Source organism: Astatotilapia calliptera, chromosome 16, assembly GCF_900246225.1.
Source record: "Astatotilapia calliptera chromosome 16, fAstCal1.2, whole genome shotgun sequence".
Lineage (NCBI taxonomy): Eukaryota > Metazoa > Chordata > Actinopteri > Cichliformes > Cichlidae > Astatotilapia > Astatotilapia calliptera.
The window spans coordinates 8,014,779-8,029,264 of NC_039317.1; the positions used below are offsets into that span (position 1 = coordinate 8,014,779).

General features: G+C 41.6%; 1 protein-coding gene across 4 annotated transcripts in view; it reads right to left on the reverse strand.

Moving 5' to 3' along the window:
- The window catches only part of LOC113008059 (mitogen-activated protein kinase kinase kinase kinase 4-like), a 104,728-nt gene that overhangs the window by 21,421 nt on the left and 68,821 nt on the right, over window positions 1-14,486 (reverse strand). For 2 of the 4 annotated variants that reach the window (XM_026145201.1, XM_026145199.1), the window contains exons 13-20: window positions 11,611-11,772; window positions 11,389-11,475; window positions 9,569-9,907; window positions 7,551-7,700; window positions 2,315-2,424; window positions 1,275-1,435; window positions 970-1,067; window positions 50-231 (exon numbers count right to left, since the gene is read on the reverse strand). In XM_026145201.1, the coding sequence (XP_026000986.1) occupies window positions 50-231; window positions 970-1,067; window positions 1,275-1,435; window positions 2,315-2,424; window positions 7,551-7,700; window positions 9,569-9,907; window positions 11,389-11,475; window positions 11,611-11,772 (1,289 nt within the window). Of the gene's footprint in view, window positions 1-49; window positions 232-969; window positions 1,068-1,274; window positions 1,436-2,314; window positions 2,425-4,104; window positions 4,387-7,550; window positions 7,701-9,568; window positions 9,908-11,388; window positions 11,476-11,610; window positions 11,773-14,486 lie in introns of all 4 variants that reach the window. The other 2 variants (XM_026145198.1, XM_026145200.1) reach the window with 2 other exon arrangements.

Consider the following 14,486-nt stretch of genomic DNA (forward strand, 5'->3'; position numbering starts at 1 on the left):
TGAATTCTGCTCTGAAAGTGTAAAGCCTGCAGGAACGTTGTGTACATACACAGCTCTGGAGTCCTCCGGGCCAGAGGTCGACTCTTCACCTGCCTCCTGATCCACCTCTTCATCGTCATCTTCGTCAGTGGTGTCCGAGTCTTCACTGGAGGATGAAGGGTAATCTGTCACCTTATTTGGGGGGCGAACATCATCCACGGCACGCAGTTCTTTGGCCAGAGCCGTCAGGTCCTAGAAGCCGAGACATAAAAAGTGAACCGTGTTTTAATGTGTTCAGTCATTCTTGCTCTGCTGATGTATTGTCCGTTCTTCATCACTGCATATTACATGCAAATAGCAAGGGGCACTACGTAAGATTTGCTGTTAATCTTGCTTAAGAAACGCAGGAAAGAGAAAGCTGCTGGAGAAGAAGAATGGTTATAGATGTGCGCCGGCCAATGAGAAACCAACGGAAGAGCAAAGCCAAAAGAGAAAAAAGAGATGACTCCAGAGCAGTACAGCTGGTGCTCCTCAAGCTACAGTAGGTAAGGTTAGTGGATTAATTCTAATAATGAAACAGTTGTTAGAGCTGCAAAGATGAAAAATTAAACCAGCTCAGAAAAAATAGTTAATTTATTAAGTTAAGAGAAGCCATGAGTTAAAAAGACCACCGCTGAGGAAGAGACCGCTGAGAAGAGAATGCGAATAATACGTGCAGTAGACCCCTTCAGCCAATAAGCTCAATCCAAAGATAAAACAAGCATTTCTTAGCCTGAGCAGACCAGTCAGTTTATTTTCATTCATATACCCACACACAAAAAAGACTCAAGCAGCAAGATCCCTGTCACAATTTGTTAATAATCACACTCTCCATCTATCTAACAGCAACTAACTGGACGCAACACGTAACAGTCACCACGCACACAGAATTTAACTAAACCCATCCCGCCTAGTGAGCTACTGGCTAGTCAGCTCCGGGTCCACTCTCACCGCTGATCTGTTCGGCCTGAGCACGTCCCTCCTCTCCTCTGGTTTTTTCCCAGCATTCTCTGGCCGCTGGAGGGGTGAACCCTCCGATTTAGAAGAGGCTAAAGGAGGTGGAGGTGATAAGGTCAGCATGTTGGAAAATGTTGGAATAAAATCTACACGTTTAACTAATGTTGTTAGTGATTTCACCTACATGTTATTACACACTTTAGCACAGCTATTTTTTGAGGTGATTTTTTAGTTGTTTGTTTTGTCCACCTCCTGCATGTTTCTAATTGCTGACTTGGTTAACATATGTGTGAACTCACAGCGGGCCCTGAACCTCTCTCCTGAGCCACAGTGAGAACCGGGCTGAGAGCTGGAGTTACTGGAGCTGCTAGAGGAACTGGAGCCTCCGCTGCCAGTATTACTGGTCGTTCTGGGAACCAGTTTCTCCACTCGTTCCCACAGCAGCCGAGGCTCCGCTGCACTGCAGAGGCAACAGAGTCAAGAGAGTCAGGTAAACTATCATAGATATAGAAACTTTTAAACAGCAAATTAAAATGTTATAAATAGAGCACAGCTAATTTAACTTCTTAAATTTGCTAATTATTACTGACATGTTATTGGATTACAGTTAAAGTTCTTAATGAGCAGTGTAAAAACGCTAAACACTTGAAATTACAGAAAGCCAAGAGTTTTAGATATTAAAAACAGCACTGCAGGGTAAAGAGGAAGGAAGAGAGATGGCACTCCATGAAAAGGTTTGTGGTTTGAAAATAGAGACACACATTTACACACAACTATAGAAGTAGAGACAACAAGGTTAGACAGCTAGAACTATTACATAAAGCCTCCCACACAACTCCGCAGACTGGGACTGCAACAGCACAGACAGTGAAGACGCTGAATTAATTTGTCAGATCAGATCCATCACTAAATGAAGTGTTTTTGCACAGCCTTCGTGAAAGTCTTTTCTTTCTGGATGTCTTTGTAATTGCAGAGTTGAAAACAGGAGACTGGATTCAACGTGCTCTGAAGCACGTTGAATCCAGTCTCCTGCTTAAGACACTGGTGGAGTGCCACAGGGTACTATTCTGGGCCCAGTTCCTGTCGTTTAACGAATTATATTTTTGTTATTTCAAAGAAGACTCACGTGTCATACTACACAGATGCTTTTTAAAAATAGCAAGCTTGGCTTTTCTTTTCTAAATATCACATATCTAGAATGTCAGCCATATCGTTTAAAGGGCACGTTTCCAAATTTTGGAAATGAAAAAAAACAACAACAAAGACTGCAAGAAGAAGAATGCAGTAGTAAAGCAAAGAAAGGAAACACATTTACACAACACAGGTTACTAAAGTTTACCTGGCAGCATTGTGTTGTGCTGCGTGGCTGCTGTGTACGGCGTTGCCAAGGTGATGAGGCGAATCTCGCCTCGGCAACACTGGTGACCTTGATGTAGTCCTGACGGGAACCTTTTCATGATAAAAACAGTAACCAGCTTACAAATACACACATTTTAGGCATCGATGTGCTGTCATGTGCCCTGAATATGCAAATCACATATTTTTAAACTTCACCGTCACATGAGTGTGTCACCATTTTAATCCACTGGAAAACTTCAGAACTAGTAGCTATACCACAACATGTCAGGATGACTAAGGTAAACACATTATTTGGCTGGACTAATCGTCAGACTGGATTCCCAAATAGAAACTAGAGAAAATAGAGATTCATAACCTTTACTGATTTTGTAGAGATACCTTTCACTCAGTGATATAAAAGTACAGATTGTGTGTAATTAATTCTGGCCCAGAGATGAAAGCTCCAGTCAGTCAATTTAAAGTCTGACTTGGCAGTAAAATTACACCCAAAGCTTAAAAAATGTCCAACAAGTAATAATTGTCACATATTAGAAGGATATCAGAATTATCAGGGGGAAGGTGTGAGTAACTGAAGTGTTTTAGTATTCATGAGTTTAGCAAGCATAAAACAAAAGTGTTAAAATAAAAAGTAGCAGCTTTGGAAGCTAGACAGTTGGTACAAATCTTGTAACGAGCTTAAATGTTGTTCTGGTACTGTCAGGATAAGTAATCTTATTATCTTTCATGTAAGGGGGAGTAGACTGCCTTCTAATAGAATACACAATAACTGTGTTCACATCAGACTAAATTAAACAGCTGGGTTTGTTTAAACAACGCACCAACAAGCTCACATTTCAGGTTGGTGATGACGTGACTGAAACAAAAACACAGGATCTATGCGTACTGCATCTCTGCTGCTTATGAGCTGCGCATCTCTGACGTGACTGCCTGTTGTGTTCTTACAGTATCTAACTTGAAATGTATAAATGTAGGTACGCCAACTAAAGCCTTCATCGTAGTCACAGGTCACGCATGTGAGGAACATTTTCCCCTAAATCAGTCACATGTAAATTCAGTGAAGCCAACGCAGAGCAGAGCAGCACAGCCATGCACAACAGAACCTTCAGCCATTTATTTATTTAAGAGTTTAAGTTAGGGACAACATGGAAACAGTATGAGCTGATGTTACTGATTGGTCAATCTTTTCTCAGTAGCATTTTCCTCTATTTTAAGGCTGAACCTGCTTGTGAGGTCCACCATTGTTTACTTGAAGCTTTCCCATTGTGTTGCATTGACAGGGTGGATTCTCTTAGGAAACGACTGTCTTCTTATGCTTACATTCCTCATCTTGTTATTTTTATGTTTTTTTGCGGTGGTGCAGCAAAAGTCTAAATTAGTGTGGTGAGGGAAGAAGAAAGCAGCATGAGGCAGACTGTCTCGACTCATCCTATAAGTGGAACAACAGTCGAGTTATAGAACGGTCACGGATTGAATGTTGTGATGCATTTTAACTAACAGCTATTTTTGCATGAACAAGAAATTTCACCACACAGTAACTTCCTCTTTTGTCAGATATTGTGTGCAAAAATTGGACTAAAATGCCCTGCAATATCCGATTTCCTCACATACAGTGGATATCGTGTTTCTTGGTCTCCATACAAGGAAAAAAAATAACAGCTGTTTAAATTCTGATATTGTATAAAAAAAAAAAAAAATGGTGGGAAATAATTACAGAAGACTGTCTTATTCAACTAATGCTACCACACTGGGCTTCTTTCTTCTAGTCCTTACCCTCGGTGGGACCTCCGCTGAAGGGGCTGGTTCATGGGGCCTAGGCTGAGGATGGGGGTGTGGGTCAGTGCGAGTAGGCGTTGATGATGAGGATGATAGTGGTGATGATGATGATGGAAGGTGACGGCGGGATTCGTGGCTGTTTTGAAGGTGGAGATTTTCAAAGCTAGGGGTAAGTGGCTCTGTGAAGGAGTGCGATCGCGACACAACAGGCGGAGTGGCAGTGGAGTTTGATGAGGCCACGCTGCTGCTGCTCTTTAAAGCAGCCAGATGAGAACGAACCTTGCGGACGACACAAAACAGAACACAATGGGGGAGCGCAGGTCAGTCTGCATGCAGGGTATTCAGACAAGGAACAAGCTCAGGGACTGTAGGGTATTTTAAGGGGTTTGTCACATTTGAGCTAATGTTAGTAACACTAACATTAGACTTCTCAAATGTGGAAATCAGGGCGATGCAGGTCCTACTGGTTATTGTAAGGTTATTTTGGGTCATTCATAATTAGATGTGGAACAGTGAGAGGGATCTTACAGCACGAAAGGATCCAGCAATGAGCAGAAAGTAAAAACAACAAAGAAAAGCTGCGATGACTTAACAGAATGACACATCCATACAATGCAGCTGTCATTTAGCTCCTACTTGCTGCCAGGCTTCAGCTGAAGAGCTCTTCTGCACATTCAGTTGGTATAGATGTAAATGAGAGGATATAATTACATTATAGATTTATTATAATGCTCTTAAAGTAGATGGAAGATGACATATTTAACCTTTTGCTGCTACAGTATTCACTTTTTCCAGTGGCATTAAGTTCAATCAGGGATTCTAGATGGAAATGTTCTTTCAGCTCAGATGCAAGGATTTTCAGTCTTGGTCATTTGTGCACAGAGCATTTATGATTTATAAAAACACACGGTGTCAGATGTGGCGAGTTGATCTGACAACTTGGCAGAAGCCAACACGATGTTAACAACCACTGCTCTGAAATACTAGATCGTTTTAACGCCACAGAAGCTGATTTCAGTTAGAAATTGACACAGCTTGTCTGTAAAATCAAAGAAGAGCTGTAGACATTTTAAAGGCAAAGACTCAAATCTTTGCAAATCCCCTTAAGAACCCAAGAGTGCAACAGGAGGGGAGAAGGAGCACTTGTGAAATAGACATATCTGCACGTCATACCCTTTTTTTGGAGAGCAGAAATTTCACTGTAAAAGCTTTTAACTAAAAAAAAAAAAAAAGAAGGGTAGCCTGGATAAATCAGGGAACGACACAAAATATAAAAGAAGACATAATTCACAGGGAATGGAGAGATTAAGCTGAATTGATCCAGGAAAAAAAATATTGAGTCATGATTTTACTGGCTTGGCTTTTAGTCAGCTTTTTTTTTTGGACATTTTAGTCCTTTTGATATACTACACGGTCCTTTTAGATCACCTTCAAAAATTATCTGGAGATGATGCATGAATAAGGAGTAAAAACAGGCTGACATGCAAACAAGCGTGCCGACAGAACCACAACGGTCCACGCAGCATGCACACATTCATGGCTGGGAGTGGAGGAAAACATGTGACTTTGATAGTGGGCACTGAACATCCTGCCTTTCACCTTATTCATAATCACCATCTTAACCTTAACTAATTTTTGTTTCCATATTTGACAGCAGTGAGATTTCTTTAGGAAGGCAGCTAATAAAAATACCTCACGTCGGTCCTTAGGCATCATGATATGAGACCTTTGTGTGGTGAATACTCTATAGGCTCTCTGTTAATGAGAGTAATCCACTTTTAACATTATGGGTTAATAACGCTCTAGCGAATTACATCGTCACACCCGCGGCCAACACAACCCCCATCCTACTGAATAACAGCATCATTTCTATATAATGTAATCTGTGTGACATATCCAAAACAGATTGACTTATATGAACTGTGATTATTCATGCTTCGTGTGCTCAATCCTTCACTGGGAAAATGACTAATACTGCCTGAGTCACCCTGCAAAATTTGGATGCCCATGAATTATGAATGTTTTAATCACCAACACACAATAAGGAGTTACAGCATGTAGAGCAGAGATGTTCAAACCCCCCATTACAGCATCAGGCAAATCCCATAAACACACACATTTGCACACCTTGTGGTAAACACACATCTGGTGAAAGGGCTTTTGTTTGCATTTACATATTGGGAGGACAACTTGTCAGTCCAAGAGTTAATTATGGCAGAAGGTTGGACTTGGTTGATTTTCATTACCACAGGGAAGCTGGGTGAAAAAGGGGAGATTTCTTTTCAAATCAGTCAAGAGTTTTATGCTGTTCCACATTTTAACTGGTTAAAACGAGGGAAATGAAATTGAGGTAATAACAAGCCCGAGGCTAAAAAGAGTCATGAGAAGTTCAGCAGCAGCACACAGTTGGAAACATTATTCAGATGAAACGACCTCAAAGCTAAAGATACAATCCATGAAGGCAGAGAAAAAAAGCAGAACAACTCCTAAACTGAGAAACAATAAATCTTCCAAAGTGCAAAGATTTCAGTTTTCCTCGAGTCACCTGAAGGAGAAACCTAATGAATTATTATCGGGGGAAAAAAATCACAGATAACATCTTGAAGCAATGTTCAGGTTATTAAGAAGGTAAATGGACTTTTCGAATAAACCGGTATTTTGTGAAAAATGAGCTTTTCAAAGCATGCATGCAAGGGTCTATAACACATTTCAGCATCATAAATCCACTCAAAGTTGGCAAGGCAATTTGGCAATATAAGGCTGACAGCATACTCTTAACCAGGGGTGTCGAACACATGGCCAGAGGGTCAGAACTAGCTCTCCAAAGGGTGCGTTTCAACTTATTAATTCATTATTAATTTTACAGCCTTCTTACAGACAAAGATGTTAACTATGGGTTACAATACCACAGTGACATAAGGTGGTTAAGCTTTGGCTCTTTGATTTATGACAGTAATGTTTCATTTTAGTGACAGTGAACTGACTGCAGGAAGGAGGGGAAAACTGAGTAAGTCATTACGCTATGACTTTGCTTATCATGCCCACTGCAGATCACGTCCGGTACACTGTGGCCCAGGAACGAATAACTCTCGCCCTAATTTGGCTTGTTCACATAACTGAATGACAGGTTAGCAGCCATAAAGTCCTCAGGCATGCTCAGCCCGACCAAGCTCCACTATTACTACTTCCATGTAGAAAAAGGGAAGTCGATATTACAATCAGATCTTGTGTCATGCAAACATTATGAAACTGTCAAATACATGAATCTCTCTCTCATAATCTCATAACCCCATCCACTGCTCAATATGCTCCAACACCCTTTAAGATGTAAATCACCAGTGGACTGTTCCTAGTCCAGTGATCCAGTGGACACCAACTCACAGCTGTAAATGTAAAAGCAGAATAGTTTAAGAGAAGAAGAAATGGTTTGAAGTCACTCTTACCTGTGGTTCCACAGGCCGGTGCATGGCCTCAGAAGCAGAGTTCCCATTGGGGTATGAAGACTCAGATCGCGGCGGCACCGGAGGCTGCTGTGGTTTGGTCTGAGCCGCCTGGGGAGAACCCTGGATGTTCTTCCGATATCGCTCGTCAGCCTAAGAAGGACACGTGCAAACAGCAGCATTAGCAGCAAGTTGAGAATACAGGTGGGTACAGGTCAGTACACGAAGAGGAGAAAAGACAGAAGCCATCAGCCGCTATGGTTTGTTAGTTTCTTCCAACAGAGAAGAGGTGATTTGTTCTGGCAGTAGTTCAAGCACATCAGAAAGTTATCTGCTGATACAGGCACACCAGCAGGGACAACAAAGCACCTCCTCAAAGGCAGCAGTGTTATTGGCACCGCAGTGTTCCCACATCCCTACGAGAAGGAACCAGCAAGACTGTCATGCATTTTCATGTGGAGAGAAGACATTCACAAAGGAAAGGTTAGGTCACACACTGAGGTCCAGGACACGGTTCACCATAGAAAGTCAGATTTTGAAATGTTGCTTGGGTTGTTCTTCAAAATGGATATTTGGATATCTTTTCCATTTGTGATTTTTTTTTTCTTCATGTTGCCACTTTATCAGAAACTTTGTGATTACAGTGTTATCATTACGACAAATATGATGGCTGAACTATCAAAAGATGACTATCCTGTTTGGTCCACCAATGTTAGGGCTTCTGAGCTGTTTTGGCCAATGATGTGCTTTTATTTGGCTAGCGTCTCTGTCATTATCCTTCCCAATAGGCACTAAAAAGGATACCAAATGCCATAAAGAAGAAAGAGACTGTAAGTCACGCTGAGCACTAATGAGGTGGCTCGTTTTTATTAATGTGGGGACAAGGACTACCATGAGGATAATTAGAGACCAGTTGTGTCCTTCTTTAGAGGGACGAGCTGTTCAAGTGAGCATTTCACTGCAAACTCACGAGAAAAAGCTCAAATGACATCTGCTCATACACTGTAAACAGAACGCTGACATAGCCACCATGACACCAACGTTTGGGCTTCTGCTTTGAAGGCCAGATTGTCACTTTCAATATCGATGTCTTGTGTTTTTGAAACTAGATGATAGGAGCATGGGGGTGGATCTGACTGAGAAACCAGGGATTTTAAGTTGTACCCTGGTTTATCATCTGCTGTACTTGAAATGGGGCTATAATTTGCAAAGGAAGCATCAAGATTTATTTAATAAAATGTGAACTTGGCAATCGAGACCCTAAAAAACTGATTACTGATTTCATGCATAAAGGGAGAAGTAGGTTCATTTTCTCACAGGCTTCTGTACAATCTTACTTATCTTGCAACCAGAGGAGTTGACCTCTGCTGGCCATTAGAAAGAATGCACCTTTAAGGCACTTCAACATTGGCAGCCCTTTTCAGACTCAGAGGCTGTATTTTTTATTCTATGTTTCAGGAAGTCTGAAGGAATCCTCGAAGTGAACATGAATATGCTGCATCTAGATATTAGTTTGTTGGTATTTGGTATAATAATTTCTTTAGTTTCCCAACTTTTTTCCTATGAGGATTTCACAAGTATTGGAAATTAGCAATACTATAAACTCTATGTGCAGCACATCAGTTTCATGCTCCATATTGGACCTACGTTAACCATTATTCTCCCTTTTGTTTCTGTTTCTCTCTCAGTTAGCCCTGCTTTAATCTTGCTTTAAAGACTGGTCTCAAGTTGAGTTCAATTTATTAGAACTTCATATTTAAGTTCACCTAAATAGATAAAATAACTGCTGTTGGTCCTGTAACACAGGCATATATGTGCGTCATGGACCTGTTTAATTATTAGACATGTGAGTTTAGAAACAGTCTAGCTACAGAGCTCGTCTACAAAGCCATTCACCCCACACCATCAGCTCACCGTCACCATCTACACACGATACACTAAAGACAGCGAGAGTGAGTATACACAAGCAAAGGAAGCATTTTAAAAGCAGTCACTGTGACTGATCAGCTAACGAGGTTCACCTCTCTGACTGGCTCAGAGTCAGGGGCGGGGCCTTGAAGGTCAGCCACTGGTAGCCTGCTTTCTGTAGTTTTTTCCAGACTGGAGGCTGGACTGGGCCGTGTCTTCTCACTGTCAGTGTTCTGTGGTTGTTTTGTTGTTTCCTGCTCAGGGGCTTGCAGAGGCTTTACCCTGTCAGGTTCAGGGTTCTGTGGGGGTTTGGGGGTCTGTTGCTGGGCTGTTTTGCTACTGTCCAAGTTCTGGTTTTGCTGAAGCGACAGCAGGTAGGCCTGCTCCTGCTGCAGCTGTCTCTGGAGTTTCTGAGCTTGCCGCTGCTCCTCAAGCTCCCTCCATTTGTACTCCTGAGTACAGGGAGGGTCAAGTTGAACCAAAACCGCTAGCACACATAGGCTGGTCGACACTTACTATGTCCAAAAAAGTCCTTTTTGATACTTTAAGGGATTAAGAATCCATTTAGATGACCCCATACAGTTACACCAACCATCCGTTTGGAGTCACATGCCAGCAGTGACTGTAGGAATACGACTGTATGAAAACTATTGTGTAGAAGCTAGCATCAGAGATGGAGAGAGCACTTTGTTTTGAAAGGCTCTTGGTGGTAATGGCATTATAATATTGCAAGGCTTTTAACTAATTTCTTACTTTTATTACATATTATTTATCCTTATATATAAGGATATATTTATATTTAATATATATCCTGTAACTGTGAGCAATGACATCACAGCTGTTAACAAACACGGCACACATAGCTTTATATTCTAGTTTCTATAAGGCTGAGTGTCTCAGGTCCTAAAAATGTTAAATGCACCCTTTATGACTGAAACACTGCTAATTCAACTCACAGTGTGATTTGACTGTGTAAAAATGTGCTCTGTTAAAACATTGAGTTTCAGGCTAAGTCAGGCTTTAGTGGAGAATTTAAATGGGAGGAGACTAGAAAACAAACGAAAACAAAACAAAACCAAACAAAAAAACTAAACCATCTGATGGATACTGGTGGGGGAAAAAATGTCCAACTGCACGCCTGTTAGACCGCTGTGGTGAAAAGCAATTAAACCAGTGAAGCATTAATACAGTTTTATGCAGTGGGACAGTTGTGCCCATTGCCAGAGGCTCCATCTAATTATAGGTTGTTAATTCAAACATGTAACATTCATCCCTATAATACAGCTCAAAGTAATGTGTTTCGCAGTTTAAATAGAAGTCAGCTTGTTTTTTGCATGAGTTTGTGAATGGTGACTATGCAGGAACCACATGGTCAGAGATTAAGTAATGGTTGAAACTGGAAGTGAGGATGTTAACGGTCATATCCTTTTATTATGTGAATATCCGCTCCAAACCCCAAAAGGAACAGAATCCTTTAAAAAGAAAAAGAAAATAACAACATGGTTTGAGTATCAGTATCGCCTCCCCTGACCCTTTAACATCTGGAAGAGGGGAAGCCCTCTCTTTCCGTGGGATGACTAGTTTCCTGCTGATGACATCACCTTCACTGAGAGGCTCGTAAACATCCTGATTTCCCCGGCAAAATCTGAGAACGCTCATTATACTCTGACCTCAACCGTTAACGGCTCCCCTCGGCTTCACTAAAGTCAAAAGTTATTTCTAAAAACTTGATGAAGTTTAGCACAGAAGGCAAATGGACTCAGGAAAACTCATGTAACGGAGGAATAAAGTACCTGCGTTAGGAAATTTAACAACCTGGGAGCTGCAGAAACATTAAAATCACTTGGGGCATGAAAGTAGAAACAGCATTAAGCTCATTTAGATTTTTTTTTAAATGATAAAAGGGGGAAAAATGAAGTTGAATGTGACTCACCAGAAGCATGGCCTGTTCATGGAGGAGCTGCTGTTGCAGGATCTCCAGGTGCCTCTGCTCCTCCTCCAGCTGTCGACGTATATACTCCTGTCAGTCAGAGTCCACAGCCATTAGTTAAATATCAGAAAGGTGGGTGTAAAAGTTCATCCAAATTAATACAAATCCTAATTAAAGTTGATAAAACAAATCTTTCAGTGTCTTGCCCAGTCGATTCCCTCCTACCTGCTCGCGGTCGGCCCTCCTCTTTTCCTCCTCGGCCCTCCTGCGCTCCTCCTCTTCTTTGCGGCGTCGTTCCATCTCTTCGATGCGCCTCTTCTCCTCCTGCTCGCGCCGGCGCTGCTCACGCTCCTGCTGCCTCCTCATCTCGCGCTCACGTCGTTGTTGCTGGAGGAGTTAAAAAAAGAAAGAAACTGCTCGTCGTCCTAGTTCTGATTTTTGTCAAGTCATACGAGACACTGACCTCATGTTTCCTAATCAGTGCTGAACTAGAATCTGCATGACTGGCACAATATTAATATTTAAATTTGACCTGGATTGGTAAGAGAAGCAACGTGAGACCACAAAGTGTGCGACTCACACGAAACGGTTAAAACCCTGTTCAAACATTCAGCACACTGCTGTATAGCGCACATGGTTATTGCTCTGAATTTTCCTCCATAACGATAACTGCCTTTGGTGCCACTCGAGTGGCAGCGTCTGGGGCAGAAAAATGAAGCCGCTCTAAAAGTGTATGAAAGTGGTTCTTTGCCACACTCAACCTCAAACACTCCTATGCTAAAAGGCCCAACATTACAGCATCATTTGGCTTAATCTAAGGCAAATCAATGGGTTACTGGATAATCTTCATGTTTTAGGTAAAGTCTGCAGTGTCACTGTGATGGGACTCCAGAAGTGTCTCTGCTTCATCACATCAAGGAGATACATAGTGAAGGCTGCTTATAGAAGTTACACCTTCAAAGCAAAACAATCAAGAGGCTCAAGAGAATCAATTTTCAATCATTTTCTGAGTTCAGCTATGTTAAGATTTCTCTATCACACAGATATAAAAAGATAAAACCATGAATTTGACTTTTTAGAGGCCATCAAGGATGAATTTTAACCCTGCAGGGCTCAAAACAGGATGAGTTATAGATTAATTTGGAATGCACTATGTTGCAGGTCATCTCTTTAATTATTTTATTCACGGCTGTCAAGGATTTACACAGCTCTACCAATGTGGCTCAGAGTTCGTTTTAACAGCGATCCAAATTGTGTTGTTTTGTTTTTTGTTTGTTTTTTTATTTGGGGGTTTTGGGGACCTTTTAAACTCAGTTTGCAAGTATTTTTGAACAGATAGACATCAGTATAGGTTGTGGCAAAAATGTATTATTGATGTGAGCAGAGAAAACATAAATACTACGGAGGTGTATGAGTTGGACAGACAAGTAAAAAGACGATAACATGTCAACATTTCAAGGACTGCATTAACACTGGATATCTTAATCAGTGTGAAAGTTCAGGCCTGACAGGCAGCGTGTTTTTGTTTAAGCTTGGCTCTCTAAGCAGACACATGAAGAAATTACACTGATTTCTGTCTGTGAGCGAGTTGTGACAGGGTGCGGTGAACGCTGCGGGACTGCAGGTCACGGATTGCGTACGATGACGCATCGTGTTTGCACAGATTCTGTGCTCAGCATTCAAGCTTCCAAACGTGGGGATCTATCAGAACAAAAGAGCACATGTACGCCGATATTTCACTGACGTGGCTGGCGTTCAACTGTGGCTTCTCGCTGTCTGATTCATCCACAAGCACCGTCATGAATCAAAAACGGAGCCTTGAGCTGTAAGTGCAGTGGGAAAACACGAGCAGAAATACAACTTTGTTCTCTCTCTCTTCCCACAGAGGCCTTACACTTGTGCAGTGCATTTATATGTGCTCAGTGAATTTTTGAGCGTGTTTAAATTTGCTTTTTTTGGGTGAGTGGGGGTGGGTTGTTTCCCCAGTCCCTCTTTTAATATTTAGAGCTGTCTCTTCTCTTTTTCCTCCAGAGAATTTAGTTCAGTCGTGTCCAAATTTATAATCATCTATTTGAAGCTTTTTTCCTCCCTGCACTTCCTTTACTCCTCTCCGGTGTTACTGAACTTTTTTCTCTCTCTTCTTAAGAACAGAGGATGAAGCCAGGTTCAGAAAAGTGATTATAGCTTAAAGAGATAATAGGACAATTACAGCAAAGGTGTTCAAATTCACTCTCTGGGGAAACCAATTAACTTTTTTCCCCACTCTAGTCAAAAATTGATTTTGGAACATTATATGAAATTATCAAGTACAAAATCTAACTGCTATCCCCCCCGAGTAAAACAACTTTAATCTCACCAACATAATGTACACACATATTAACTGCAGCAGACAAACTGGCTAACCCCCCAGGGTTCACTGCCCAAACAAGACGAGCTGAAATCAAAGGAACAAGGACTTTTCTACTTAGTCATTCTAACTTTCTGCTGAATTTGTTGCTTTGAAAAAACAGCAAAGTGTTACTGATTCAGATCTGTTGAATTTTATGTTTTTTCATTTATAATTCAAAGCCCAAGAAGGACCAACAGTCAGTTCCAAATTTAATTTAAAATGACACGAATCAAAGCCGAGAAGATCACTCAGTTAGCAGTTCTGATTGCCAAAGTCTTGTTTTGACGAGTCAAATTACTTTTATAATAAACCACAAGTGTCAGAGGCGCCGGTGAGGTCGGCTGCCGTCACGACTGCTCCGACCACTTTTTCTTTGTCTTTGTTTTTTAAGTTAGTTTTCAGCGTTTCTAAATCGGCAAAATCATCACCATTGGGTACATTAGGTATGACAGTGACACTCTTGTTTCTATTGGTTTACAATGTACTCACAATTCGAAGTTTTTAACTCCGGATCCGAGCTGGCCGAGTGAGATCTCGAGGGAGAACAAAGGGAAGCGGCGGCGGCCTAGAGGGAAGCGAGCCGGCGTCAGGAACAGGCTGAGAGCTCGTGCACACCGCACACCTCTGCCTAGCATCCTGCTCGCCAACGTCCAGTCACTGGAGAACAAGCTTGACGACCTCAGGGCCAGGATAAAGTTCCAGAGAGACATTC